Here is a 27871-nt window from a genome sequence, read left to right as displayed (position 1 = left end):
ACCTGCAGCATCTATTTCTCAGAGAAGAACAAAACAAACATTACACCAACCACATTTTGATGCTCTACTTCTAAGACCCACACAAACTGACTAGGTATAAGGTTTGCATTGTTCAACTGATTAGCAGTATGGCTACCTATTCATCTTTGTATTTTTATGTGCTAACCTTCTTCAACTCAATAATTTTATCTTGTAATGCCAGTGAATTCCTTTGTTCCTTCTCCAATTCCTCCTTTGCCTGAGTAATGACTCCTTCATTCTTCTCTCTCAGGGATAACTGCTGTTGTTGGAGCTGTTCCTCCCGATCCACTTCCCACGTCTTGTATTCCTGGGCCAGGGCATTCTGGACCTGAGGGGAGACAGACAGACACAAAGACACACACACACACCACGTGAGTATCTCCCACAAATGACTATCACTGACAGGCTTGAAAATAGTTGTTCTTAAATTTAAAATGAAGGTATGATGTGAAGATTTTGTCTATAGAAGGTACGAAGGTATGATGGTACCTATCAAGGGAAATTTGGCCTCAGAACCTCAGTAGAGAAGAGGAAGACAGCCAGTCAATAGAGGTTAGATTGGATTAAAGATCTGATATCATTCATGTTACTAGCAGCTAACATGCAGAACAGTAAAGAATCATCATCCAAGTGTGAAATGGCCACATGGATGAGGTATGAAGGAACATTATATTTCTGAAGTATTGCTGCACTAGCACTTTAGGAGAGGACGTACAGTCCCAATGAGCAATTACAGGCTGGGGGGGACATTAAGAGAGATTTACAAATGGGCATATTGAGTTCAGAGAGGAGCCCCAGGAGAAGGAGGAACTCCAGTAAAAACAAGTTGTGGAGTAGTCAATTCATTTTCCCCACAGTATTCCCCCTCCCCCCACACTTCACCCCAGGTGGTAGAAGCAAAGATCTACCTAACAGACAATATAGGAAAATAGTCTGAAATATTGTCACCAACTGGAGCTTGTTATCAGTTTCTTGCAGCAGACAACCGTGCTCATATCTCAGGGGGTTGTATTCCTGCCACAAAGATATTGCTCACCATTGTCTTTGCCTCCTGCTTCAGTTCCTCACTCAGTTTCTTCATTGCCTCTTCTAGAGGACAAACCAATTCTCTCAAGGTCAGGCTTTCTTCATGCTGGGCCTGAGAAAGACAAGAGTAAACATAACTGCAGCACCACCACAATGTTCCCATCTCACCGTCTACTTCCACTCACTTCAAATCTATCAACAATGGGCAAGGTGTAACCTTATTTTGTATACCAGGTCTTCATTCAGTCTTTCCCCAGGATAAAAATGGGCCATCTGTGAACTGATAACTTGCAGATATGTCTAGAATTGTGTATGAATGTATTGTAGGGAGTGTTTCATTTTGAAATCAATCTGCACTACAAATGAAGTAAACATTTTATACAAAACACAATGTCAAGGCATATCACAATGCCAAGTGAAGACCATTAACAACTTTTTAATGGGCATGTTTTTACTCATTGTAATGGCATTTCCAGTAAAGCTACAATCACTTTTATACCATCTGAGAGGCACTGAACCTTCTTGAGCCACTGTAATACAGTGATTTAAAGTTCAACTCAAGCACTTGGCTTGCTGTGTTACTCCACTGGGCATTTAAGAATTAACCTCACTGATGTGGACCAGAGTCACAGACAGGCCAGATGGAAAAGCACAGCAACTCTTTTACCCTCACTCCTGAAACTGGTGGGTTCTTAACTAATCTGTTATAAGAACAATTCCTTTAGTGACTAGGGATGGTCAATAAAGGCATTCACCACAATGTTGTAGGTCACAGAGAGGTTCCAAAGTGGAAAAAATGTAATAAATCCACGCAAAATGCTGAAGAAACTCTGCAGGTCAGGGAGCATCTATAGAAATAAATAAACAATTGATGTAACACGTACAAAAGCTGGATGAACTCAGCAGGTCGGACAGCATCCGTGGAAACGAACAGTCAACGTTTCGGGCCGAGACCCTTCGTCAGGACTGAAGAAGGAGGGGGCAGGGGCCCTATAAAGAAGGTGGGGGGAGGAGGGAAGGTGCCAGGTGAAAAACCAGAGGAAAGATCAAGGGGTGGGGGAGGGAAAGCAGGGAGGGGATAGACAGGAGAGGTGAAGGAGGAATGTAAGGGGAAAGCACTATGGGGAGTAGAAGAAGGCAGGATCATGAGAGGTGATAGGCAGCTAGAAGAGGAGGCAGAGTGAAAGTGGGATGGGGGAAGGGAGAAGGAAGGAATTACCAGAAGTTGGAGAATTCGATGTTTATACCAAGGGGCTGGAGACCACCCAGACGATATGTTTTGGGGGTCAAGACCTTTCATCAGGACTGGAAAACAAGGGGAAGATGCTAGAATAACTAGGCAGGTGGAAGGGAAGAGGACAAGCAAGAAGGTGATAGGTGAAGCCAGGTTGGGGACATCCTCCTCCCCCTTTGCCCCCCACTCCTTACGGGATGAACAAATATGAAGAAGGTGGGGCTAAACTGTAACCAGAGTCTCATTACCTGCCTCTGCTGCCCTTCTTCTGCATTTGACACCTGCCTCCACACATGCTCCTTCCTCAGAGTCTCCATGGTGGACAGCTGGGCCTCCTTCTGTGCCTGCAGCATCACCACAGCCTCCATCAACCTCAGCCTCTCCAGCTCCTTCTCTGACAGGATCTTCCCCAGAGAGCTGACCTTCAGCTCGCGTTCTGCCAGCGGTGCCAGGAGCTTGTGGAAACGATCCAAGTGCCAGGAGCTTGGGTTGGCCTTCTGTCGAGTTTGGAGAGAAAGTGTGACCTCATGGCGAGGGAGATGAACAAGTGTTGATGTGCTCGCTGGAGTTTAGAAGAATGAGGGGGGATCTCATTGAAACCTATTGAGAGTGGACATGCAGCAGATGTTTCCCATAGTGACAGAAGTCCAGGACCAGAGGGCACAGCCTCAGAATAGAAGGACTTCCTTTATAACAGTGATGAGGAGGAATTTCTTTAGCCAGAGGGCAATGACTCTGTGGAATTAATTGCCACAGGTGGTTGTGGAAGCCACATCTTTGGGCATATCTGAGGCAGAGGTTGACAGGTTCTTGATTAGTAAGGGTATCAAAAGGTTATGGGAAGAAGGCAGAAAAGTGAGGTTGAGAGGGAAGATAAATCAGCCATGATGTATTTGCAGGGCAGACTCGATGAGCTGAATGGCTTAATTCTGCTCCTATGCCTTATGGTGTGAGGTCCCAGCCCTGAGCTGCAGCAGCCAAGAGCTATGACTTGCTCGAGAGCTGGTGGGCAGGCCCAAGGAAATGGACCATGGTTAAGCTAATGGGTCAAGGGGAAAATAAACAACTTCAGACGCTGAAAATTGGAAAGAAAAACCAAAGATGATCAAAATACTCAGTGCAACACACACTAAATGCTGGAGGAGCTCAGCAGGTCAGGCATTTGCCGTGGGATGTCTTGTTCTAGCAAGTGGCAAAACATCAGTAGTAGGAGTGTGGTTGGAGCCATTTCAAGAGGAGATATCGGCGATCAGGAATGTGAGTAGGTGTGTGCCAGGAGTCACAATGCTCATTTCTTACAGCTTGTTCAGATATTCCAGCTGAAACAGACAGGGGTGTAGGAGTGGAAGGATCAAGGGGGATGTGAGGGGTAAGTTTTTTACTCAGAGAGTGGTGGATGCCTGGAATACACTACCTGGTGTGGTGGTAGAGGCAAATACATTGGAGGCTTTTAAGAGGTTTGGATAGGCAATGGATGTGAGGAAGATGGAGGGATATGGGCATGTGTAGGGAGGAGGGGTTAGTGTCTGGGTGTTTTTGATTTGCTTTTTAGCTGGTTTGGCACCGCACATACCCGGTGAGATAGCGGCCATTAATTCAGCTGTGACTTTCTCCACATCACCAGACTCACCACAGATTCCAGGCTCCTCTCCAGCTCCCTGACCCGTGCTTCCAGCTGGCCGTTCCTATCCTGGAGTTTTGTGAGCTCGGCTGCCCCTGGCTCCTGACTCACCTCCGACCCTTCTGGCTACCATGGGGATAAAGAGAGGGAGAGGGATGAGAAGCCTGCAGAGTGGCGAGGAAGCCCCGAGAGAGGCAGAGCCAGTTAGGACAAAGGGGTAACAGCACGCTGAGAGAAAGTCTTGGCCAGGCCACAGTGAGAAGATTTGGGAGCCAAAGTGTAGAGAGGTTACCTGGATGACCTAACACCAGGGCTTTAGATATGAGGAGTTTGCTTATTCAGACAGAGAAGTTTGAAAAAATGTGGTAGAGGGACTCCAGATTTGGGGCAGCATGGTAGTGTAGTGAGTAGTGTAACACTATTACAGAATGAGCTACCCAAATTCAATTCCCATCACCGTCTGTAAGGAATTTGTACGTCCTCCCCATGATCGTATAGGCTTCCTCTGGGTGCCCCAGTTTCCTCCCACGTCCCAAAGTCATACGAGTTAGTAGGTGAATTTGTCACATGGCTTAAACAGAGGGGCACAAGCTCATGGGCTGGAAGGTGCTGTATCTCTAAATAAGTCATTACTTGGAGGAGATGAAGGAAGAACAACCACCTCCTTTGGCTTTATTGTTAGGAAGAGGAGACAAGAAGTCCGTGTTTACACAACTGCTAAGCGGTTTAGGAGCCAAACTATAGCAAGGGTATAGTTGAGTTTGGCAGAGACTGTGGAGGTGATACCAGGGTTTGCTTATTCAAATAGAGAAGTCCAAGAGATTTGATGGAGGCACTCCAGATCATCTGTGTTTTTGATGGAGAACATGAAGGCAGGGACATAAATAACACCAATAAGACCAGCAGTAAATGAATGAGGAGGAGAAAAGTACCGCAGAATAGTGCCTAGAGAATAGAATGCCCCACGGAAGCAGTGCTAGGAGTAAAACCGGGATATTGTTCACAAAGGACGTGGACAGATACTTGATGGAAGACCATTTCAGAATAGATTGATGAATGCTAAGGTGGACAGCTCTTTCACCGATATTCCCAATGTGTTGGTAAATTCAGTGAGGACAGCTTGTGTCTGTGCCAGTGAAACAACAGAGCAGTTAACGTCAATCCCATTTGACCCACCGTGAGGGGGTCAGAATTCGTGAAGCTCCGATAATCATCCGGAATGTTCTTTAATACCTGGTGTTGCACCCCCTCGGTGACCTTGTGCTGCCTCCAAGTGCTGCAGAGGTCACTCCTACCCCTGGGGTCTTGCTGCCCGCTATCTCCATCACCCTCTGGTAGCACCAACTCCGTCCTGAGGAAGATGGAGAGAAAGATGGGGTGAAGAGGGGACAGTGGGGGTGATTGGGGGGGGGGGTCAGGAGAGAGAGTTTATTACTGTGTTCCTGCTGTAAATACAGTTCCCTGCCATCACAACAAACAACTGCAGAAGCATCAGCTCCCTCCTCCACCCTAATGTAAATGCTGTGGTCCCCAGGAGCACACCACCATGCATTCTCTGTGAATTCAAAACCCTTCGCAGTGAGCTGAACCCAGCATTGAGGGAGTGCGACACTGTCAGAGATGCCAGTGTTTGGACTGATGTTGAACTAATACATTGCCTGCCCTCTCAGGTGGACCATGAAGATTGCAGTGCACGTCTCTAAAGTGGAGACTGCTCTCGGTGCCCTGTACATGGTGACGAAGGGTCATGAGCAAGCAGCAAAGAAACAGACACTCTGGCTCAGCTCATCAATGCCAACCAAGGTGCCCACAAAGCACGTCCCATTTACCCACATTTGGCCAGTATCCCTCTTGCTATCCATGTACCTCTCCAATGCGTCTTTAAAATGTTGTTATTTTAAACATTTGCTATCACAGCCACTAACTCCCTCCAGTAGCTCATTCCATATATACACACCACCTCATCAGTGAGGAATTTGCCCCTCAGGCTCCTGATAAATCTCTCCCTTCCCACCTTAAACTTAGCCCCTAATTCTTGATTCCCCAACCCTGGGAGAGACAGTGTGCAATCACCCTACCTATAGCCCTCGTGACCTACACACTCACTCCCCCAGCTGTGATGTGACCTGAATACACCCCTGTGAATACACTTCACTGACTAAACAGTTGTGGGGCTTCCAGCCACTTTGAAAAGTGCTATCAGAATTGGATTCAGGTTGATTAACATTGACAAATGTTGTAAAATCTGTTTTTTGCTGCAGTAGTACAGTGTAATACATAAAATTCACTGTAAGTTACAATATATAACAAATTAAATAAGCTGGGCAAAAAGAGAATGAAAATAGTGAGGTACTGTTGATGGGTTCACGGACAGTTCAGAAATTTGATGGCAGAGGGGAAGGGGCTGTTCCTAAAATGTCAAGTGAGTGCCTTCATGTTCCTGATGGTAGCAGTGAGAAGAGGGCATGCTCTTGGTGGTGGGGTCCCTAATGATGGATGCTATCTAAATAAACCCTTCTTTCTTTTTAAGCTGGCCGCATTGTCTCACCTCAGAGACAACACTGCACTCCCTCAGTGCTGCTCTCAATGTGCTCTGCTCTCTGGCCTGGGACTTGGACCCAGAGCCCCTGAATGTGGGAGAGAGAGGAGAGGGAGGATCCTCTGACAAAGTGGCACTGAGGGTCCACAGCAGGTTTGCTGGAGAGCTTTGTCTGGGGTGTACAGCAGAGTGCTACTGCCCTGGGTGGCACCGTGGAATAGCCGGTGACCTCTCCCTCCCACGTGCCCGGTCAGCTTCAGAGAAAGGGGCAGCAGATCCCTGGGAATGCAGGGAAGGACTGGCACGCTCTGGCCAAGGGGAACAAGCTCAGCTGCCTCTTGCCCAGGATCTGTGTCAACCTGTCCATGGGGCCCAGGTAAAGACTCGATGTGAAGTTTGCAAGGGGTTGGGAGGAGGGGGGGGGGGGTGGAGATGGACGGCCGGGGTTTTAGGCTGAGGTGGTAACAGAATGCACGACTGTTGATCATCTGCTGGTTAAGGCAGCTTCTGCTAACCTTTGGGCAAAGACGCAATATTCTGCCTTTACAATGAAAACTGTCACCCCTACCTTGCTGGGGCTAAACCCTCTGAACTCCTACGGAGGAAAGGTTTCCAGCCATTGCCCCCTCCCCAACCCCCGAGCTCTTCTGACAACTGGTTGTTCGAGGTTTGGACTCCGCAAACACCCCAATACAAAATGCAGTCAAACTTAGGCCCCTTTATTCTTTTGCTTCTCTAAGTTTCCCTCAATTTCCACTTCAAATCATTTGCAAACTCAGCACAATTGGACAAAGTTTTGGCCCAACACAGGTACTCTGTCACCTGGCCTGATCAGACCCACTCTGCGTCTCCTTCCCTGGGACCTCTGAGGACCTTGTCTCATGTCGACCTCTCTCCGCTATCTTCCTCGGGGACTGATGGTCTCCCATTGCCTGCTGGAAGAAAAGAGAAAGGAGGAGCTTCTGTTAGGTCATGAGGGCCAAGGTCTCTCTGCACCACCCCAGCAAGGGCCCACAGTTTCATCCTGTCTGGCTCCAATCAGCACACCCACTGGGCGTGCTGGCTGTTGGTTAAACCACCCCTGGTGTAGGAGGTGATAGGTGAATGGGGTTGGGAGGTAGATGGGTATGTGAGAGGGTGATAAATAGGATTAGTGTAAGTGGGTACTTAATGGTTAGTACAGAGTTGATGGACCAAATGGCCTGCTTCCGTGCTGTATGACTCCATCAGAGGCACCCCTGTTAACAATGCTTGTGTGTAGGAAGCACTAAACGCTGGCTGACAGTGTCGGCTAACTACCTTTGTGTATGTACAGTACGGATCTTTCACACAAATCGGGGATTGGTTTGCTCAGTATCTGGCAGAGGGCAAGTTGGGGAGTGGTCCGTGGGGGTGGGAGTGGGGGTATGCACTATAACATGGCAATTAGTCCTGACACAGTTACACGGTGGGAGATGCGACAAGCCGTTAGTTGGTCTAATAAAACGTAAATTTGTTGTTTTGCAGCTGTAGTACAGTGCAATACTTAAAATACACTATAAATTACAATTAGAAATATATAAAAATTAACTATGTAGTTCAAAATGAGAGGAAAAATAGTAAAAAAAATCTTCAAGGAAAAACAAATTCACTGGAAATTGGCAAACAGGACTGGAGAGCAAGTGATATGATGATATTTGCAAGGCCATGTTCAGAGGTGCCTCTCCCAGTGGCTAGAGGGCTCGGCATTTCTACAGACACCGGGCAGATAAAGACTCAGTGGAAAGTGGACAGAATCCCTTGTGAATAAGTGGGCTATTCCACTGATATGACACCAAAATTATGACCCACTCTCTCACGAGTTCAGCACTCTGTGTTCCACCCAAGAACCACGGGTCACAGTATAATTATAGACACAGGAGCCTGCTGGATCTGAAATCTGGAGCAAGGACTAAGAAGCTGGAGGAAGTCAGCAGGTCTTGGCTGGGTGGGGAGAGGTGGAGGTAACAGGGGTTGCTGAGGCTGGAATCTGACGGGAAAGGGAGTAACGGGCAGTCGGAGAAAGGAGGGTGATGGGGGGGGGGTGCTGGATGATCGTAGTGGGGTTATAGTAAACAACTGGATACCCTGCCACTACTGTTCCCACCTGGCCACATCACCTCCTTTATTTAATTTCATGCTCCCCCTTCCTTTCCTATCAGATTCCATCATCTACAACCCTTTCCTGCTTCCACCTGCCACCTCCCAGCCTTCGTCACTATTTCTTCCCCCCTTCTCTTTTTCTATTCCCCTTTCTTGCTTCCTTCTTATCCCTACTCTTCGCCTCACCTGTCATTCACTTCCCTCCAATGCCCCTCCTCCTGTCCTTTCTCACTTGGTCGACTGTCTTTTCCTATCAGATTCCTTCTTCTTCAGCCTTTTGCCTTTTCAACCTATCATCTCCTAGCTTTTCACTTTATTCCCCCCTCCTTACTACTCTCTTGCTAAAATGTTCCTCCTCACCTCTGTTCTAAAGAGATGCCCCTCAATTTTGAGGCTGTACCCTCTAGTTCTGGATTCCCCCCTCCATAGGAAACATCCTCTCCACATTCACCCTATTTAGTCCTTTCAACATTCAGTAGGTTTCAATGAAATCCCCTGCATTCTTCTAATTTTCAGTGAGTACAGGCCCAAAGCTGCCAAATGCTCCTCATATGTTAACCCCTTCATTCTTGGAATTATCCTCATGAGCCCCCTCTCCAATGACAACACATCCTTTCAGAAATATGGGGCCCAAAACTGTTGACAATACTCCAAGTGCAGCCTGACTGGTGTCTATTTATAAAGGCTCAGCATTATCTCCTTGCTTTTATATTCGATTCCCCTTGAAGTAAATATCAACATTGCATTTGTCTTCTTTACCTGTAAATTAACCTTCTGGGAGTCTTGCACAATGACTCCCAAATCTTGTGGCATCAACACTTGTATCACTTCCTGGGATTTTGAGAACTTGGACTCTAAGTCTCAAGTCTGGGTGCGAGACCCACCTTCGCACATCGTGGAATACTGGAAATACTAAGCAGCTTGGGCCACAACCGTTGAGTCCCGGTGATGGGCCTTCAACCGGTGATCCTACCTCTGTTTCACCTCCCTGTGTTGGCACTGGATTTCCAGCATTTGCAGTTTCATTTTTGTTTCTGCTTTACGGTCTCACCTTTGGGGTGCTCCATCTGCTGCCATCTTTTCAAACTATTAGATACATTCTGAACTGAGGGTGACTGAGTGAGGAAACACAGCCAGTTACTGGCCAAATGGGTGTCTTCTACACACAACGCCCCCCAGTAGCAGGCAGGACACCAGAAAAGGAGAGGAAACCCCCACTCCCCTATCACCTTCTCCAGTCACAGAGCCTCAGATCCAGTTTGCCCAGACACCTGGAGCTGATGTTGGTTCATGATTAATTTTTCCTCATCCATGAAGAGACCCTAAGTTTAGGACAGAAGTTACAATCCCTGATCCAGAGTGAGAATGGGCTGTTCTTTCCCAACCTGGTTAGATATGTGCAGTCCCACAGCAGAGACGAAGTGTATAAAGGGACAGAATCAGCTGTAAGGCCTCCATGGTTGAATGTCTCCTGTTGCTATCTTTCCTTTTCAAACAAAATTATTTCCCAATATTTTCTGTCAGTGCCCATTGCAGATTTCTTTTCATTGGAATTTATAAATAACTTGCTGTTCCCCGATGCTGCCTTTCCCACATACCAGTGGCAATTTGAAACTACCTTCCAGAAAGTCAAAGTTGACCCTATTTAGGAATCATCCTCTCGACTTCATAGACCTGTGAGACGTATCTGGATTCAGACCATTCAGATGTAGTTTACTGTGGTGTCACAGTGCCTGGTATTGTGTCTTTTACCCTACACTCAGTACATGTCCTATGTGACAGACAACATTCCCTCTAAGGTGTGCACACACACCTTTTCCTACTAGCGCACAAAGGAATTTACACTATGCACAAACAGTTGTCATTGGCATGTTAAGTATACTTCACGATCGTACACAGTCACATTTCCTTTTCCATTTTCTGATGCGAATGGTGTTGACAGCATGGAGTTCGCAGGTTTTAGAACTAGCTTATTTATTCTGTATTTATTGAAATGATTGATTCCCTATGTCGAATTCTAAAGAAGCAAAAGGCGTGAAGCGCAAATGAACGGCTGGGTCACTTAAAGTGGAATGGCTTAATGAAACAGTAGAAACTGCTACACAGAAAGCTCATGAGTATTATTTTATTTCTTTTAAACAACGAACAACAAACTGTACTTGGTAGTTTGTTATTCTAAGGATAGCTTCAAGTTTTCTTCCACTTAAAAGTTCAGTGCGCACATCATGTTGTCACTGGGCAAAGAATTGCACAGCACAAGACTTCTACGCACACCGGTTATTACAAATTAGAGGGAACTTGGTGACAGAGTGTCTGAGGAAGGAGTATACTGCACCCTCTTTGTGCTGGACATCTGAGGACTTCTGTTCCACTTCCAGGAACGGTTTGGACCTTCATTCAAGCTGGAATCCCACTTGGACTTCCTCTGCTCACTGTTCCATTCTGCAAACGGCCTCCCGAAATTTGCACCCACTGTCACTTTCTGGGAGTTTCCATACCTGGAATCACCGGAGCAAAGTCACAATCAGAGTCCAGTTTACTCTTCAATGCACAAGTATGTGTATGCCTTAGCAGCAGCATCACAGGCGCATACTGTAGCACCACATAAACAGCAATCAAAAGAATCAAAACTAACAACAAATAAATGCACTCACACCATCCCAGGAGCCTGTCTCCTTCACTTCGGCAAGCTCAAAGAACCAGGATAAACTTGCAGACAGGTTCATTGGCTGAGGCAAGGTACAGGACACTCTTGAGAAAGGAAGTGAACGGCCAGAGGTCATGGTCCATACGGGTAACGACAGAGGCAGGAGCAGGGACGAGGTTGTGCAAAGGGATTTTAGGAAGCTAGGTAGTGTTAAAAACCAGACTTCAAGGGTTCTAATCTCAAGATTTAAGTGGAGCTCCAAAATAAGAAAGGTGCAATTACACTGATGGAATTATACTACTGGCCCTCCAATAGCCATCGAGAGGTGGAGGAACAGACATGTAGACAGATTATGGAAAGGAGCAGGGTTATCAGAGTGAGGGATTTGATTGGAATATCCTTAATACAAGAAGCTTATTTGGGGCAGGATGTCTTCAGTAAATTCAAGAGGAATTGTTGAGATGTATATTGAAAGTCCAACTGGAGGAACAAACAAACTGGACCTGTTTTTGGGAAATGAGCCATGCCGGATGACAGGCTTAATAGTGGGTGAACATATTGAAAATAGTGATCACAAGTTAGTTAGGGGTAAGGATAAAAATCAGATCTTGCAGTAAGGTACTAAATTGGGGGAGGGCAAATTACTATGGATTAAGGCTGTAGCTAAGGGGCATTGATCAGGAGCAACTGTTGTCAGACAAGTCCATCTGACATGTGGGAGTTGTTTAAAGACCAGCTGATGGGAGTTCAGGATCGGTATGTTCTTGTAAGGGACGGGAACTTTGAATGACCTGAGAAGCCCTAAATTTAGTCTGGAAGGAAAAAAGAAGCACGTGTAAAGTTTAGGAAGCTAAAATCAGACTGGACCTTTGTGGAAAATAAAGACTGCAGGAAAGTGCTGAAGCAGGTGATTACGAAAGCCGAAAATGGACCATTAAATGTCCTTGGTGAACAGGATGAAGGAGAACCCAAGGCATTTTATACTTAAATTAAGGAAAAAAAGGTAACTAAGAAACAGGAGGTCCACTTAAGGATAAAAGGAAGGAATTTGTGCTTGGAGTCAGAGCAAGTAGCTGAGGGACAAAATGAGTACTTTACGTCAGAGGATAATGAAGGCAGTGTGGGGCACACTAACGTGCTGGGAAATTGTCAGATTAAGGGGAAGAGTGCTGGATCTTCTGAAAAACATTAAGTCCCAAGGGCCTGATGCATATATAGATATATAAAAAAGCAAATGAGGAGATTGCTGGGGCTTTGACAAAGATCCTTGTGTCCTCACTAGCTACATGAGAGGTCCCAGAGCCCTCTGTTCAAGAAAGGAAATGGGGATAATCCAGGCAATTATGGGCCAGTGAGCCTCACATCAATGGTAGAGAAGCTATTGGAGAGGACAGTCAGGATCAGGATTTATGCACATTTGGAAAATAAAGGCCTGATTAGGGATAGCCATCATGGCTTTGTGCAAGGTAGGTCATGCCTTACTGACATGATCGTGGTTTCTGAGGAACTGACAAAGGAGCTTGATGAGGACAAGGCAGAGGACATTTGCTACATGGATTTTAGTAAGATCCCTCGTGGTAGGTTGATTCAGAAGATCAAGATGCATGGGATCCAGGGTGATCATGTTTGGATCCAGAATTGACTTGCCCACAGAAGACAGAGATTAGGGGTGTACAGCTGTTGTTCTGGCCTGAGATACATGTCCAGTGGCATTCTGCAGTTGGTGCTAGGACCTCAGTTGTTTGTGATTCATATCAATGAATTGGATGAAAATATAGATGGATGTTCAAGTTTGTTAATGACACCAACTGTGGAGTTGGGACAATGTTAAGGACAATCAAAGAATATAGTGGGATATAAATCAGTTGCAGACATAGGCAGAGAAGTAGCAGATGGAGTTTAATCCAGGCACGTGGGAGGTTTTGCACTTTGAGAAGTCAAATGATTGGAGAAAATATACCGGTAATGGTGGATTGCTTAATTGCATTGAAATACAGAGGGATCTTTGGGTCCAGGTCCATTGTTCGGTGAAAGTGGCTATGCAAATAGAAACAGTGATAAAGAAAGCATATGGCAAGCTTGCCTTAATTGTTGAGTATAACATTAAGGAAGTCATGTTGCAGCTAAAGTAAAATTTAGTTAGACACACTTGGAGTATTACATGCAGTTCTGGTTGCTTCATTATAGGAAGGATGTGGGGTGTTTGGAGAGGACGCAGGAGAGGGTCACCTGCCGGCATTAGAAGGTAAGAGCTGTAAGAAAAGGTTGGACAACCTCAGGTTGTTCTCTCTAGAGTGTTGGAAGCTAAGGGGAGACCTAACCTAAGTTTTCAGAATTGTGAGGGACATAGATATGGCAGACAATCAGAATCTTTTCCCAGAGCAGAAGTATCAAACACCAGAGGACATGATTTTACGACTGGGGGGGGGGGGGGGGGGGGGGGAGTGAAATGAAAGGCAAGTTTCTTTTATTCAGAGAGTGATAGGTTCCTGAAATAGATTACCAGGGATAGTTGTGACAGTTTGTGGAGTTTAAGAGGCTTTTTTATCATGGAGGGAATAGCAGAGGGATGATACACGAGGAGGACAGGTAACGTAGGTTGCCATCAAGATCAGCCCAACATTCTGGGCCAAGTGGTCTGTCTGTCCAGTGCTCTACTGTTTAATGCTCCATATTCTCTAAGGCTTCGAACTGTTTTATGGGATAAATTTTATTGGAGCTGCTGCCTCGATGATAACCTCAAGGCTGCACTTCAGGATGAAAGGGAACATATGAGATTTCCACTTGGCTCCACATATTGGTTCTGCAACAACATCCTGCTGGGGAGAGTGTGGATGTCACGTTAATGGGCTGCACTGTAGTCTCACTTGTTGGGGGAGTTAGTTTAGAACCATTCAGTGCCTAGCCCTGCATGCCAAACACATTCAGTGGCGCTTTTTAGGTAAACCTATATTCCTGATTAATGCAAATATCAAATCAGTCACTCATATACCAGCAAGTCAATGCATAAAAGCATACAAACATGGTCATAAGGTTCACTTGTTACGCAGCTGGGGAAGAAATGTGACTTTAACCATGGAATGATTGTTGGTGCCAGATTGGGTGGTTTGAGTATCTCAGAAACTGCTGTACTCCTAGAATTTTCACACACATCAGTCTGTAGAGAATGGTATGAAAATCATAAACTATCCAATGAGTGGCAGTTTTGTGGGTGAAAACACTGTGTTAATGAGAGCTGTCAGGGATTTGGTTTAAGCTGACAGGAAAACGACAGTAACTGTAAAACCACACATAACAACAGTGATGTGCAGTAGAGCATCTCTGAATGCACAACACATCAAACCTTGAGGTGGATGGGCTACAGCAGCAGAAGACAACAAACATACGCTCAGTGGCCACTTTATCAAGTACAGGAGGTATCGAATAAAGTGGCTATTTAGTTTAGAGAGTAAGAGCAGGGACTCAATCCACCCAATTTCAGCCCACACCAATCATCAAACACCTTTTTATACAAATCCCATTTTATTCTACATTCATAAACACACAGCCTCCCTATGCTGACTAAGATGCTTCTCCAAGTTAATCTTAATTCTTCCAACATTCCCATTAACTCCCTCCAGATACCACTACTCATGTACACAAAGGGGCAATTTAACAGTGGCTAATTCACGTGACAACCTGCACACCTTGGGATGTGAGAGGAAATGGGGAATGTGCAGCCTCCTCAGATACAACACCGGAGAGCAGGATCAATCCCAGTTCTCTCCTGTTTTGAGCAGCGACACACTCAAAGGATGTAAACTTCTCTGGAGTGAGATAAAACTGTGCTGCATTTCTCTAACCTGTTGGTCTCCTTCGTGGGGCTACAGCACGTCCTCGCACTGTAGGACCCGCTCACGTCAACGATGGCCTGGAGTCCCCCACCTGTAAAATGAGACATTAATGGTGACGTTCTCTCAGCCACTGCAGTAATCCCAACAGTCCTGAGCTGCTCCACCTTACATAAATGGGAATAGAAACACCGAAACATGGAAAATAGGACAGTTCCACCAGATGGACAAGGATGGTGGGGAAGGGGAACTGGTAAGGTCTGTTGTCCAGAAAGAAGCAGAGAGCATTAAAGCCTTCCTGATGAGGATAGAAGTATGCAGAGAAAAGATGTTCAGAGTGAAAATAAGGCAATCTGGATTGATAACTTGAAGTGATTGATGAAGCTGTAATTATACTGAAACGTCGACTGTTTATCTCCCTCCACAGATGCTTCCTGACTTGCTGAGTTCCTCCAGCATTTTGTGTGTGCTTTAGTTCATCTTTGCCCAAAGGCTGTGTGGTTTCTCCTTTCTTACTATTCTGAAAGGCTATTCCCTCACCACCACTGAACTTACTGCCTGCAACAGGCCAGCTGTTTTCTTCTCAGCTTTAGCAAAGAAAGCAGCTACAACCCTTCGGCCCCTGCAGACAAAGTGCATTTAAAATTTGCAGAGATCATGTTAGGTGAAGGGAGACTCGAGTTTCTGGACATTGCACATCACGCTGTCTCCATGAGAGGGAGGGAGGGAGTGAGGAACAGGAAATGCAGGAAGCTGCTTTTTCCCAGCCGCTTCCCTGTTCTCTTCCTGAACCAGCAAGGGTTCTCTCTGAGGGTCACTTTGAAAGCTCAGGTAGCAATACTGTCATTTGTCAGGTAAATACTGAGCAATGAATGAAATGTTAGATACAATTAATGCAGTTTTATTGACAAAGGCACAAGACCGATTTTTTTGAAGTCTGAACTTACCTGAAGAAGGTTTATCTTGGAGGGAGCAGAGACCCTCGCTGTAAGCCCCCTGGGTGATGCTCCGTGAATGTGCCAGTTTTGCTTTGGCCACGTTGCTGGAGCCGATCAGATCGTTGCGTGGTGGATCCAGGGACCTCATCCTGTCCCTGGAGACACGCACTGGGTGGATAGAGACAGGGCAGCAGTCTGCAGAGCCTTCACTGACACCACCGCCTCTCCAGACAGGGCAAATTGGAGGAGGGGCAGAATCCAGTGACTGAACAGGCCGGTTCCTGCAAGGGTAGGAGGGCTGCAACTTGGAATTCGAGCCTCCAAGACTACTGTTCGTTCTCTTCCACTGACCCAAAATGGTGGGTTTACCTGCAGTGCCCTCACCTGGTGCAGGGCTGGCATTCTCTGTACGGCAAAAAGCTGGCATGGGTAAGATGTGGTACGGTGGGCGGGACCTGTTCACCGCCTCTTTATCCAGTTGAACTTCCCCTCGGTAACGTGGAGGGACTTTGGGAGCTGTGTTCCCTTGCTGCAACGGGACAGGTTCACTGATACACCCAGTGGAAAAGGCCTGAAGTGCTGGGCAGTTATCTCCACCTCGCTTCTCTTGGTTGTGTGACTGTCTCCTCGGAGCCTCGGTAAGTTGTATTCCGATACCGTCACGATCAGTGATGAGACCTCCACAGTTCATCACGCCTGGGGGGTAATCTGCCACCAAAACACTGCCTCTCTGGGGACTGGAGTTCATAGGTGCCTCTGTGGTGGAGTTTGGAAGCTCAATTTCATACCCAGCAGGAGGGTTTTGTTGCAGTGAAGTTTGCTCCAACATATTGTCCTTGCTGAGCTTCGAAATCCTGTCACCTAAAGACTCAATGCTTCTGGATCTATGGGTCCGGCCCTGGGGCACAGCCTGTTCCCAATCACACCCAGCCCGTGACCGGGTCCCAATCAGAACTTGCTTCAACTCCTCCTCAAACTGTTGGACAATCTCTTGATCCTGGGCCGCGGAGTTAATGATAGCCTCATCATCAATGTGCCCAACAAGCTCACCCTTCCCTATGGTTTTGGATGCCCAAATTCTTCTTGAGGTTTCCTGAAGAGCTGCTCCACTACCTTGCCCACACTCCCGGTCACACCAAGCCCTCTCCTTCCTGGACTCTTTGCAAGGAAGTTCCCTGGCTTCACTTCCCAGTGGCTCTGGATGACAGATGGTGGACTTGTGAGATGGTTCTCCCAGGGAGGCCTGGCTGCAGAATGAGAAGGTGCTGTCCGACCCAGAGTCAAAGCTCAGCTCAGGGTTCACCATCCCTTCGCGGAAGCGGGAGGCGAAGTCCTCCGTGCACACACTGTTGGAGTTGCTGTAGTGGGCTGCCTCCCGAATCTGCTGGGGTCCCAGCAGGCTCTGAACTCTCCACTCATACTGCCTCTTCCTGGACTCACAATCCGCCCCTCGCTTTCCAGGCCCAGCCAAAGAAACTTCAGGATTGCTTCGGGGATCCATGTTCTGACTGCACGTTACCTTCGCATCTTGAGGGCGAACTAAACTCCGAACTTCCACCTGCCCAGGGCATCCTGCAGCTGAGAGACAACAGCAGAGTTTGAGTGAGAGCCCCAGTTGCCCCTGATGTCCCTATGTAGTAGACACTCTACAAAACCCCAACCCAAGGAATATAGCTCCACTGAGAATGTTGTGACTGCAGTGGAGCCCAAAGCAACATGCTGAGCGCCTGGATTTGCACACTTTGCACCGGACGATACACCAGGAGGGGCTGCTCTTTGACTGATTCTCCTTGGCCTCAGAACCAAAGACAGCAGGGGAGTCGCTGCTTCATCTTCAGCCCCATCCTCCTCAAAACCAGCCAGATGTCCGTGCCTGACTCAGTGACCTTTGAACCTGAACCATCTGGGGAAACAGGCAGGACATTCCACTTCCCCACTAGTATTATCACTGAATGACGCTCAGTGCTGAAGACTAAGGAAATTTGGCAGGTCCCTGTTGCTCCTCAAGACTTTTATAGATACGTACTCCACAATAAGCATCGTATCTGGATGCATAACAGCTTGCTATAGCAACTGCCCTGCTGCTCTGTCCAAGACTACAGGAAACTGCAGAGACCGGTGGACACAGCTTAGCATATCGTAGAAATCAACCTCCTCTCAATGGACTCTATATACACTTCTCACAACCTCAGTAGAGTCGCAGACATGATCAAAAACCCCCATACACCACAGACATTGTGCAGAAGATGTAAAAGCATGAAGGCGTGTACTACCAGGCTTAAGGACAGCTTCTATCTCACTGAATAAGACTACTGAATGGTCCCCTAGTACAAAAAGACTGATGTGTCCTAACAATCTACCCCGTTATAGCCTCAAACTTTCTCTGTAACTGCAACACCTCATTCTCCCACAGCACAGAAATTGTTCCTCATCCCATCTGGTCCATGCCGACAAAAATACCCCATCCAAACTAGTATCATTTGCCAGTCTTTGGCCCATAACCTTCTAAACTTTTCCAATCCATTTACCTGTCCCACTGTCTTAAAAAAATTGTTATTGTACCCGTTTCAACCATTTCCTCTAGCAGCTGATTCCACACAGATACCAACCTTTGTGTAAAAATGTTGCCCCTTAAGTTTCTCAAAAATCTTTCTCTCTCTCTTTAAACCTGGGTCTTTTAGTTTTTAATATTGCAACTCTGAAACAATAAAGACTGAGTGTACTCACCCTGTCTATGCCCCTCATGATTACCCTTCAGTCTCATATGCTTTAAGGAATAAAGGCTTAGCCAATCTGTAACTCAGTCCCTCAAGTCTTTGTGAATCTCTTCTACACTATTTCCAGTTCTAATGCAGCCTCACCATGTCCAGTACAACCACTCCATGACATTCCAGCTTTTGTACTCAAAGCACTGACTTATGAAGGCCAGTGCGCCAAAAACTTTCTTCTTCACTCTGTCTACCTGTGACTACACTTATAGGGAACTATGCACTTTTACCCCAAGGACCCTCTGTTCTACAACACCCCTCCGAGCATTGCTGTCCACTGTGAAAGTCCTACCTCAATTTGAATTTCCAAAATGCAATACACCACACTTATCCAAATTAAACTCCATTTGCCATTCCTCAGCCCACTTATTCAGCTGAACGAGAGACTCCTGTAATTTTTGATTCTTCATACTTCCTAATTTGGTGTAATCTGCAAGCTTACTAACCATGGCTAGTAATTCTTAACCAAATCATCAGTATAGACGATGAACAACAATGGGCCCAGCACCGACCCTTGAGGCACACCACTAGTCACGGGCCTCCAGTCTGAGAAACAATCTTCTACCAACACTCTCTGCTTTCCACCATCAAGCCAATTGTGTATCCAATTACCCATCTCTCCTTGGATCCCATGCAATGTAAACTTCCAAATCAGCCGACCATGTGAAACCTGATCAAAGTCTTCAGGGAAGTTCATATAAACCACAGCCTACCCTCATCAACCTTCTTGGTCATCTTATCAAGAAAACTCAACTAAGTTCATAAGAAATAATCTTCCATGTACAAAGCCATGCTGACTACTCTAATCAGGGTTGCGTGCATATCTTTTCCCTCAAAATCCTCTCGAGTAACGTACCTACCAGAGATATTAGACTTATTGGCCTGTGGTTTCCAGTATTTCTTTGCTGCCCTTCTTAAAAAAAGGGAAAACTTTTGCTGCCCTCTAGTCTACGGCACCTTATCAGTGGCAAATGATACAAATATTTCAGCTGGGGTTCCCACAATTTCTTCTCTAGCCTCTCCTAGTTTCTTGGATAAACCTGGTCACCCCCTGGATATTTGTCTACCTGCATACCTTTTAAGATATCCAGCATGTTCTCTGATTTAAAGATAACCATTCCCAAGATTTCGCTATTTACTTTTCCGAGTTCTGAAAACTGCATGGTAAAAACAGAGGAGAAATATTCATTAAAGACTTTGCCCATCTCCTGCGGAGCTGCACAGAAGTGTCCCATTTGATCTTTGGAGGGGCCCCAATTCTCTCTCTAGTTACCCTTTTACTGTAAGTAAAAATCTCTTTGGATTGTCCCAAATCTACTCTGCCAAAGTTATCTCATGTCCCCTTTTTACCGTCCTGATTTCCTTTCCGAGTACACTCCTGCATCCCTTATACTTCTCCAGGGATTCACTAGGACCCAGCTGTTTATGCCTGTAATGACTAAAAACTTAAGCCACACCAACCACATGTCTACAAGAGCAGGTCACTGGCTGGATCTCCTGCTACAAGTGACACACCTGCTGACTCCCAAAGCCTTCCTACCAAAGAGTCATAACTAACCACGATGTCTAACTGAGACAGTCCCATCTACTTGCATTCAGTCCCTTTGAATCTTTTCTATCCATGCACATCTACAAATGCCCTTTAAACATTGTAATTGCACCCACCTCTACAGTTTCCTCTGGTAGCTCATTCCATAATCAACGGATTCCAGGTAATTGGGCTATTGTTTAATTGGGGCAGCTGCTTACTCAGGAAAACTCTTAAAGAACAAAAACGAATCAAGAAAACAGCCAGGGTTCCCTTCGTTTAATTGGGATGCTGTGCCACCTAATTGGGGCAGAAGACTGTTGCTGAGGTTTCTAACTAGTATCAGTCACGTTCACATGTGTGGCCGTTAATCTCCATACTGTGTTCAGAGCAAATAGTTTTTAAACAGCATCGGTTGAGTGTGTTTGTGATTTTTGTCACTGATAGTTGACGAGAAATAAGCGGTAAGACAATTCAGAACCACTTTGCTCACTGCGGTGTGAAGCATTGAGGTTTGGTGATTTGGATGCCTTCAAATTCTTCATCGTTCCTAATTGTTGAAGTAGTGAAATCATCTCATTTTCACTCCCAGCTGTTTCTGGCATCTCCAAACCTCAATGCTTCACACCACAGTGAGCAAAGCCGTTCTGAATTGTCTTACCGCTTATTTCTCATCAACTATCAGTGACAAAAATCACAAACACACTCAACTGATGCTGTTTAAAAACTATTTGCTCTGAACACAGTATGGAGATTAACGGCCACACATGAGATTTGGAACAGTCTTCTGCCCCAATTTGGTGGCACAGCATCCCAATTAAACGAAGGGAACCCTGGCTGTTTTCTTGATTCGTTTTTGTTCTTTAAGAGTTTGGGCAGCCTATTTTGCTAATTGGGCAGCCAAAATGTACTTGCTCAATTTTGGTCCCAATTAACCAAAATTCACTGTACCCGCCACCCTGTGGAAGAAATTGTCCCTCAGATTCCTTTCAAATCTTGCCCCTCTCACCTTCAACCTATGTGCTCCAGTTTTAGACTTGCCTACCTGGGAAACGACTGTGACATTTCACCCAATCTATTGCACATCCCTAAAGATTTTATAGAACTCTGTAAAGACACCATTCAGCATCATATACTCCAGGGAGAAAAGTCCAAACCTATCCAGTCTCTCTTCATAGCTCAAGTCTCCAGTCCCATTAACATTCTTGTCATCAATCTTTTCTGCACCCTTCTCAGCTTAATGGCAATTTTCCTGTAGCTGGACGACCAGAACTAACCACAATAACGTAAGCGTGTTCTCACCAATTAATTGACAAATTGCAACATGATATCCCAGCTCCTGCACTCAATTCCCTAATGAAGGCAAGCACCTGTATCACCACGTTCAAGGGACAATGTAACTGTACCCTCAGGCCTCAGCTCTACATCACTCTCCAGGGTCCTGTCAATCATTGTGCAAGTCCTGCCATGGTTTAATTTACTAAAATGCAACACTGTGCTGCCATCCAAATTAAATTCCATCTGCCATTCCTTGGCCCACTTCCTCATCGCCTTGTAATGTTAGACAACCTCCTCACCCAGCTACCCTCCATTTGCTTGGATAAGTGTAGTCATGGTAACATTTACAGAGCTTGATATCGACTATAGCAGAGAAGCCCGTTTACCAGGCACCCTCCTATCACATTGAACGCTTATTCCCTCCACCACCAATGTACATCAGCTGCAGTCTGCACCACAGCATGCACTGACCCAGCAAACCCAGGCAGCACCTCCTGACCCCATGGATTGTAGTAGGCAAATGAGAAACCCACTTCCTCCATATTCCCCTTCAGCCATACACCATCCAGACTTGGTATGATATTGGCCACCCTTCCTCATCGCTGGGTCTAAATCCTGGAACTCCCTTCCTAACAGCGCAGTGGGAGCTTCATCAACAAGAGGTGCTGAAGAAGGCGACTCACCACCACCTTCTCCAGAACAATGGGGGATTGGTAATAAAAACTGGCCTAAAAAACAAAAAATTTACAAGAAAATCAGAACTGTATTTCACAGTGATTCTGGGTGTTTAGTCAATGGTAACAGCCTCACCTGTCCTTCTAGAGAGTTCTGTTGTGTTCTGGAAGGTGAGCCCCTCAGTCAGGCTGCCAGCAGTTGACTGTCCATGACTTACTGAGTTAGAATCCTATGAAAGTTTAACAGTTGTCATTACATAGCAAGAGACACAGGCATTGAAGATGCTGGAATTGGGAGCAACAGACACAAGACTGGAGGAACAGTGAGTCAGGCAGGGTTTGTGGAGGGAAATGGACAATCAGTGGCCACACATTTTAATTCCACATCCCATTCCCATTCTGATGTCTATCCATGGCCTCCTCTACTGTCAAGATGAAGCCACACTCAGGTTGGAGGAACAACACTGGCCCTTGTGGCTAAAGGGATCAGGGGGTATGGAGAGAAAGCAGGTACAGGGTTCTGAGTTGGATGATCAGCCATGATCATACTGAATGGCGGTGCAGGCTCAAAGGGCCGAATGGCCTACTCCTGCACCTATTTTCTATGTTTCTACGTAACACTTTATATATTAGCTGGGTAGCCTCCAACCTGATGGCATGAACATTGACTTCTCTAACTTCCGTTAATGCCCCTCCTCCCCTTCTTACCCCATCCCTGACATATTTAGTTGTTTGTTTTTTTCTCTCTCTCTCTGCCCATCAATCTGCCTGTTCTCCATCTCCCTCTGGTGCTCCCCCCTCCCCCTTTCTTTCTCCCGAGGCCTCCCATCCCATGATCCTTTCCCTTCTCCAGCTCTGTATCACTTTCGCCAATCACCTTTCCAGCTCTTAGCTTCATCCCACCCCTCCGGTCTTCTCTGGTCATTTTGCATTTCCCCCTCCCCCCACTACTTTCAAATCTCTTAGTATCTCTCCTTTCAGTTAGTCCTGATGAAGGGTCTCGGCCCGAAACGTCGACAGTGCTTCTCCCTATAGATGCTGCCTGGCCTGCTGTGTTCCACCAGCATTTTGTGTGTGTTGGTTGAATTAATATTTCAGGTCGAGACCGTTCATCGGAGAGGAAGAGGCTTGATAGCCATATAAAAAGGTCGAGGGAAGCGGTGGAGCAAGAGCGTGTAAGGATTGATGTATCCAGGGGAGGGAGGTGGTGACAGGCGATGGAGGGGTGAGTGAGAATGGCGTCAGAAGCTGGGAAGTGACGAAGGACTGAAGTTGATGGGAATCTGACAGGAGAGGAAGGCAGAGCATGGAATCGAGGGAGGGAGATGGGAGGGGAACTGGCAGGTGAAGTATGTGGGTAATGGGCAGTTGGAGAAGGAGGGGAGGGGAAGCAAGAAGGGGTGATGGGGGCTGTGGATCAGGAGGAGAGAGAAAATGGGACAGAGGGGAGCAGATACTGGAAGCTGGATAAATCAGTGTTCTTGCCACTAGGCTGTAGGCCACTCAGGAGGAATATGAGGTGCTGACTCTTTAGTTCAAGGGTTCCCAAACTAGGGTCTACTGACCCCCTGCTTCATGGTATTGGTCCATGGCATAAAAACAGTTGGGAACCTCTGCTCTACTTCATACATAACAGCTGGGCGCAGGACAGCTAATAGCTTAACACAGTTCAATGGTGGATCAGAAGTCTGGAAGCAAAGGTCCGAAGGCCTGACCCTGACTCTGCGAATCTCGGTAAGTCGCTGGGGAAGTCAAATCCCTATGTCTGCAGGCCCGAGTCCGAGCCTGAGCCTGCTGGAGGCTCGAGGCTGGGGGCAGGGGGCGGGGGCTTATCCTACGTATGTGTGTGGATAGGAGGGTTTTGTTTTTCCCTGTTGCTTGTTGGGTTCTGTGTTGTTCTGCTGAGCATTGTGGGCATGCTATGTTGGTGTTGGAATGTGTGGTGACATTTGCGGGATGCCCCCAGTGTATTCTTAGGTTGTGTTGGTTGTTAACGCAAACAACTCATTTCACTGTACATCAGTGTACACGTGATAAATAAACTTGAATCTCGAATGACGTGGGAGTATTGCAGCCCTCTGGGAGCTGACCTGTACCTCCAGGACAGGCCCAGATGGTGGAATGTCCAAGCTTGGTCACATACTGTGGTTGAATGTCACAACCAAGCACACCACAAGTCCCCCCACAGCCCCTCTGACTGCATCCATCCCCAAATGTCCAACCAACAAGATTCATGGAATGAAGGCACTCGCTGTAAAATCAAAGCGCACAAGGTTGAAAGGATAAGGTTATGTAATGCACTGCTTAATATTTTTAATGCTTTAGGATATTTCATTTAGTAGATTTCTGTAGAAGCAGTGTGACAGCGTTTGGGTTTCGGTTAAAGATAAGGGGCTATGATGTTCAACTTGGGAATGTTGTGTCAGCCAGTCAGGATGGTGGAATTGGGAGAAGGTTCTAGGGAAAGCTGGGCGGAGATAGAATTGTGACGGACTCTGGTGGGGTCCGTGGTCTTTTTGGGGGAAGATGCAGAGAAAAGAAGATTGGGAGAGATGGCTGTAGGATTTGATCAGACGTGAAGATGTGATTGCAATTAGTGCTTCATGAGCTGGAGTCCAAGATGGAAGTTCTACCAGTGACTGGTGATGAGAATTTGGTGCTGTGAGAAACAGTCAGCTTTTGGAAGATACAAGCTCCAACGCTGTGCACATTTAGACTGGTTTAATTGTAATGGGCCTTTTTATTTATTTTTCTTTTCCTCTTAATAACTGTATGATAAAGCTGAAATTAACAAATACCCTTTCTGTATAATTGTATGCAGTGTACCATCTGTTATTTCTTGCCGATGGATAATTGCGTATGGGTAGTACTTACACAGCATTCACTCAAATTGGGATGCAGTTATCAAAACCTCCCAACTTTCCTGTTTGGTTGGTCCCAAGTTATACAGACCCTAGTTGTTTATTGTTTAAGAAAAGTGGCTTTGTCACGGCCGAGTCCAGTGGCTGTTGGCAGAGCTGGCTAGTGAGCCGAGTTTCTATACGAGGCCAGTGAAGGGGCTTCAGTTAGCATGGATATTTGTGATTTCATTGGCTATCCCCTAGAGCTCAGAGAAATAATGACCCCCAGGGTTCAGAGACAGCCTGGGATAACACTTCTCCAAACCCATGACCTCTAGACCAGGGCTATTCTAGGTTGGTACTGAGTGACAAGGCTCAGGGTCATTGTGAGCTTAGTCCAGAATGTTCCGTGCTGTTTACTTCAATCGTTTTGTCAACAAGGCCAGCATTTATTGCCCATCCCTAACTAGCCATGAGGAGGTGGCAGAAGCCGACCCTATGAGCATCTGGCGAAGACGCTTACACAGAGCTACTAGGGAGGGAACTCCACGGTTTAGATCCAGCAACAATAAGGAGAAGGGCTGTAAGTTGCACGTCATCCGACCGTGGACATATATCATAAGCTCAAAAATAAAATTAAATTAAAATGCATGACCGTTTGGGACTGAGGCTGGGATATCTCATGTCTGAGCCTTGTCAGAGAATCATACAACATGGAAACAATGCCTTCTGCCCACTACGACTATACCAGCCATCAGCTTGTTGTCTATGCTCATCCCAGTCACTCTGGCCTAAGAATTAGATCGTCCAGATCTAAATCCAGGACACTGGAAACCAAGGCAAGGGCAGGCCCATTGCTGATGGGCAGAAGGTACTCAGGTGCCTCACACTTTTCAGAGATGACCAGCAACAAGGTTTATCTGCCTTCAAAAAGGTCATGACGTTTACCTGGAACATTGGGTTCAAAGGGGAGCTGGTGATCCGATTTGACTGAGGGGAGGAAGACCTTTTGATAAGGAAAACCAGTGAGTGCTAGGGTTTCTAGGAAGTTACCAGAGCAACTAACGAGATACTTCCTGTTAACAGTGCACGAGCTGGGGAGCCTCATGCTCCAGCAGACCCAATAACATTTAGTGTTGGTCACTCATCTCTCTCACACAAAAACATAAGGTCTAGGTTAAAAATGCATCGGCCTGAATGGAATGAGATGGTTAAACTCTCTAATGGGGGTCACCTCTGTCTGGACTAAACACATTTGCAATCACATGCTAGGACAATCCTGGTTCCAAGTCAAGCTGGTTTTAGATAAGATGGTGATAACTTGGTTTCTGCTTTACCTGCATCTGACTGAGCTGAACGTCAATGGAGTCCAGGAGATAGTCACAGTGGTCCTTCAGGGGATGTGATGTGGTCTCATTTCCAACCTGACTCTCTGTGCAGGGATGCAGACAGCAAGTTAAACTGGTTAGACTTAACCGTTTAGTTTGAACAAGCGGAATCTTTGCACTATCTGGTAACATCTCCCCCAACTTGAAAAAGGACAGGAATACTTCCCAGTGATTTCTTTTTTAACTCTCCTTTGAAATCTTGTCAGATTAAATTCTGATCTTGGTTTTAGTGGTTCCACAGATCAGAATCCTGATATTCCCCAGGAAGGACTGGAATGAGCTGAATGGAGGACATCCAACCTCCTCTATAGATAGCACAAAATTGCTGAAATGTTTAGCATTCAGAGGAAGGCCATTTGGCCAGCTGAGCCATGCTAGTTCTCTATGAGCAATGCAGTCACTCCCAATCCCCATCTCTCTGAACCAGTAGCCCTGTTATTCATAGAGTTCCCTTTTGGAAGAAACAATGAGTGTTTTCCGGATTGAGTTCATTTGCTGTAAGGAAGGTTTTCTTCATTTCTTCTTCAATTCTTTGCCCATTGCTTCAAGCCTGTGCCCTCTGGTTCCTGACCCTGACACCACTGGAAACAGTTCGACTGTCTTAACTTCGTCCCATTTGTGACTTTGAAAATCTCCTTCAGATCAACCGTCTCTATTTTACCACCCCCTCCCACCTATGCACCAGTCTTAGAACATAGAAAACCTGCAGCACAATACAGGCCCTTCAGCCCACAAAGCTGTGCTGAACATGTCCCTACCTTAGAAATTACGAGGCTTACCTATAGCCCTCCATTTTACTAAGCTCCATCTACCTATCTAAAAGCCTCTTAAAAGACCCTATCATATCCGCCTCCACCACCATTGCCAGCAGCCCATTCTACTCACTCACCACTCTCTGAGTAAAAAACTTACCCCTGACATCTCTTCTGTACCTACTCCCCAGCACCTTAAACCTGTGTCCTCTTGTGGCAACCATTTCAGCCCTGGGAAAAAGGCTCTGACTATCCACACGATCAATGCCTCTCATCATCTTGTACACCTCTATCAGGTCACCTCTCATCCTCCAACATCCCAAGGAGAAAAGGTCAAGTTCACTCAATCTATTCTCATAAGGCATGGTCCCTAATCCAGGCAACATCCTTGTAAATCTTCTCTGCACCCTTTCTATGGTTTCCACATCTTTCCTGTAGTGAGGTGACCAGAACTGAGCACAGTACTCCAAGTGGGGTCTGACCATGGTCCTATATAGCTGCAACATTACCTCTCGGCTCCTAAATTCAATTCCATGATGGATGAAGGCCAATACACCGTATGCCTTCTTGACAACAGAGTCAACCTGCGCAGCTGCTTTGAGCGTCCTATGGACTTGGACCCCAAGATCCCTCTGATCCTCCACACTGCCAGGAGTCTTACCATTA

The 27871-nt window shown here is 46.3% G+C and overlaps 1 protein-coding gene across 1 annotated transcript in view; it reads right to left on the bottom strand.

The window, feature by feature from the left end:
• Positions 1-27871, bottom strand: part of LOC140738228 (uncharacterized) — a 74312-nt gene that overhangs the window by 39964 nt on the left and 6477 nt on the right. The window contains exons 2-12 of the mRNA XM_073065353.1: positions 26403-26497; positions 22362-22455; positions 15987-17555; positions 15052-15133; positions 10898-11060; positions 7264-7376; positions 5136-5253; positions 3912-4028; positions 2530-2778; positions 1058-1159; positions 167-349 (exon numbers count right to left, since the gene is read on the bottom strand). Coding sequence (XP_072921454.1) covers positions 167-349; positions 1058-1159; positions 2530-2778; positions 3912-4028; positions 5136-5253; positions 7264-7376; positions 10898-11060; positions 15052-15133; positions 15987-17555; positions 22362-22455; positions 26403-26408 — 2796 coding nt within the window. The 5' untranslated portion in view covers positions 26409-26497. The remainder of the gene's footprint in view (positions 1-166; positions 350-1057; positions 1160-2529; positions 2779-3911; positions 4029-5135; positions 5254-7263; positions 7377-10897; positions 11061-15051; positions 15134-15986; positions 17556-22361; positions 22456-26402; positions 26498-27871) is intronic.

Source organism: Hemitrygon akajei, chromosome 14 (genome assembly GCF_048418815.1).
Source record: "Hemitrygon akajei chromosome 14, sHemAka1.3, whole genome shotgun sequence".
NCBI classification, from domain to species: domain Eukaryota; kingdom Metazoa; phylum Chordata; class Chondrichthyes; order Myliobatiformes; family Dasyatidae; genus Hemitrygon; species Hemitrygon akajei.
The sequence above is the reverse complement of the archived record's forward strand: the minus strand, read 5'-3'. Positions and strand labels throughout refer to the sequence as shown.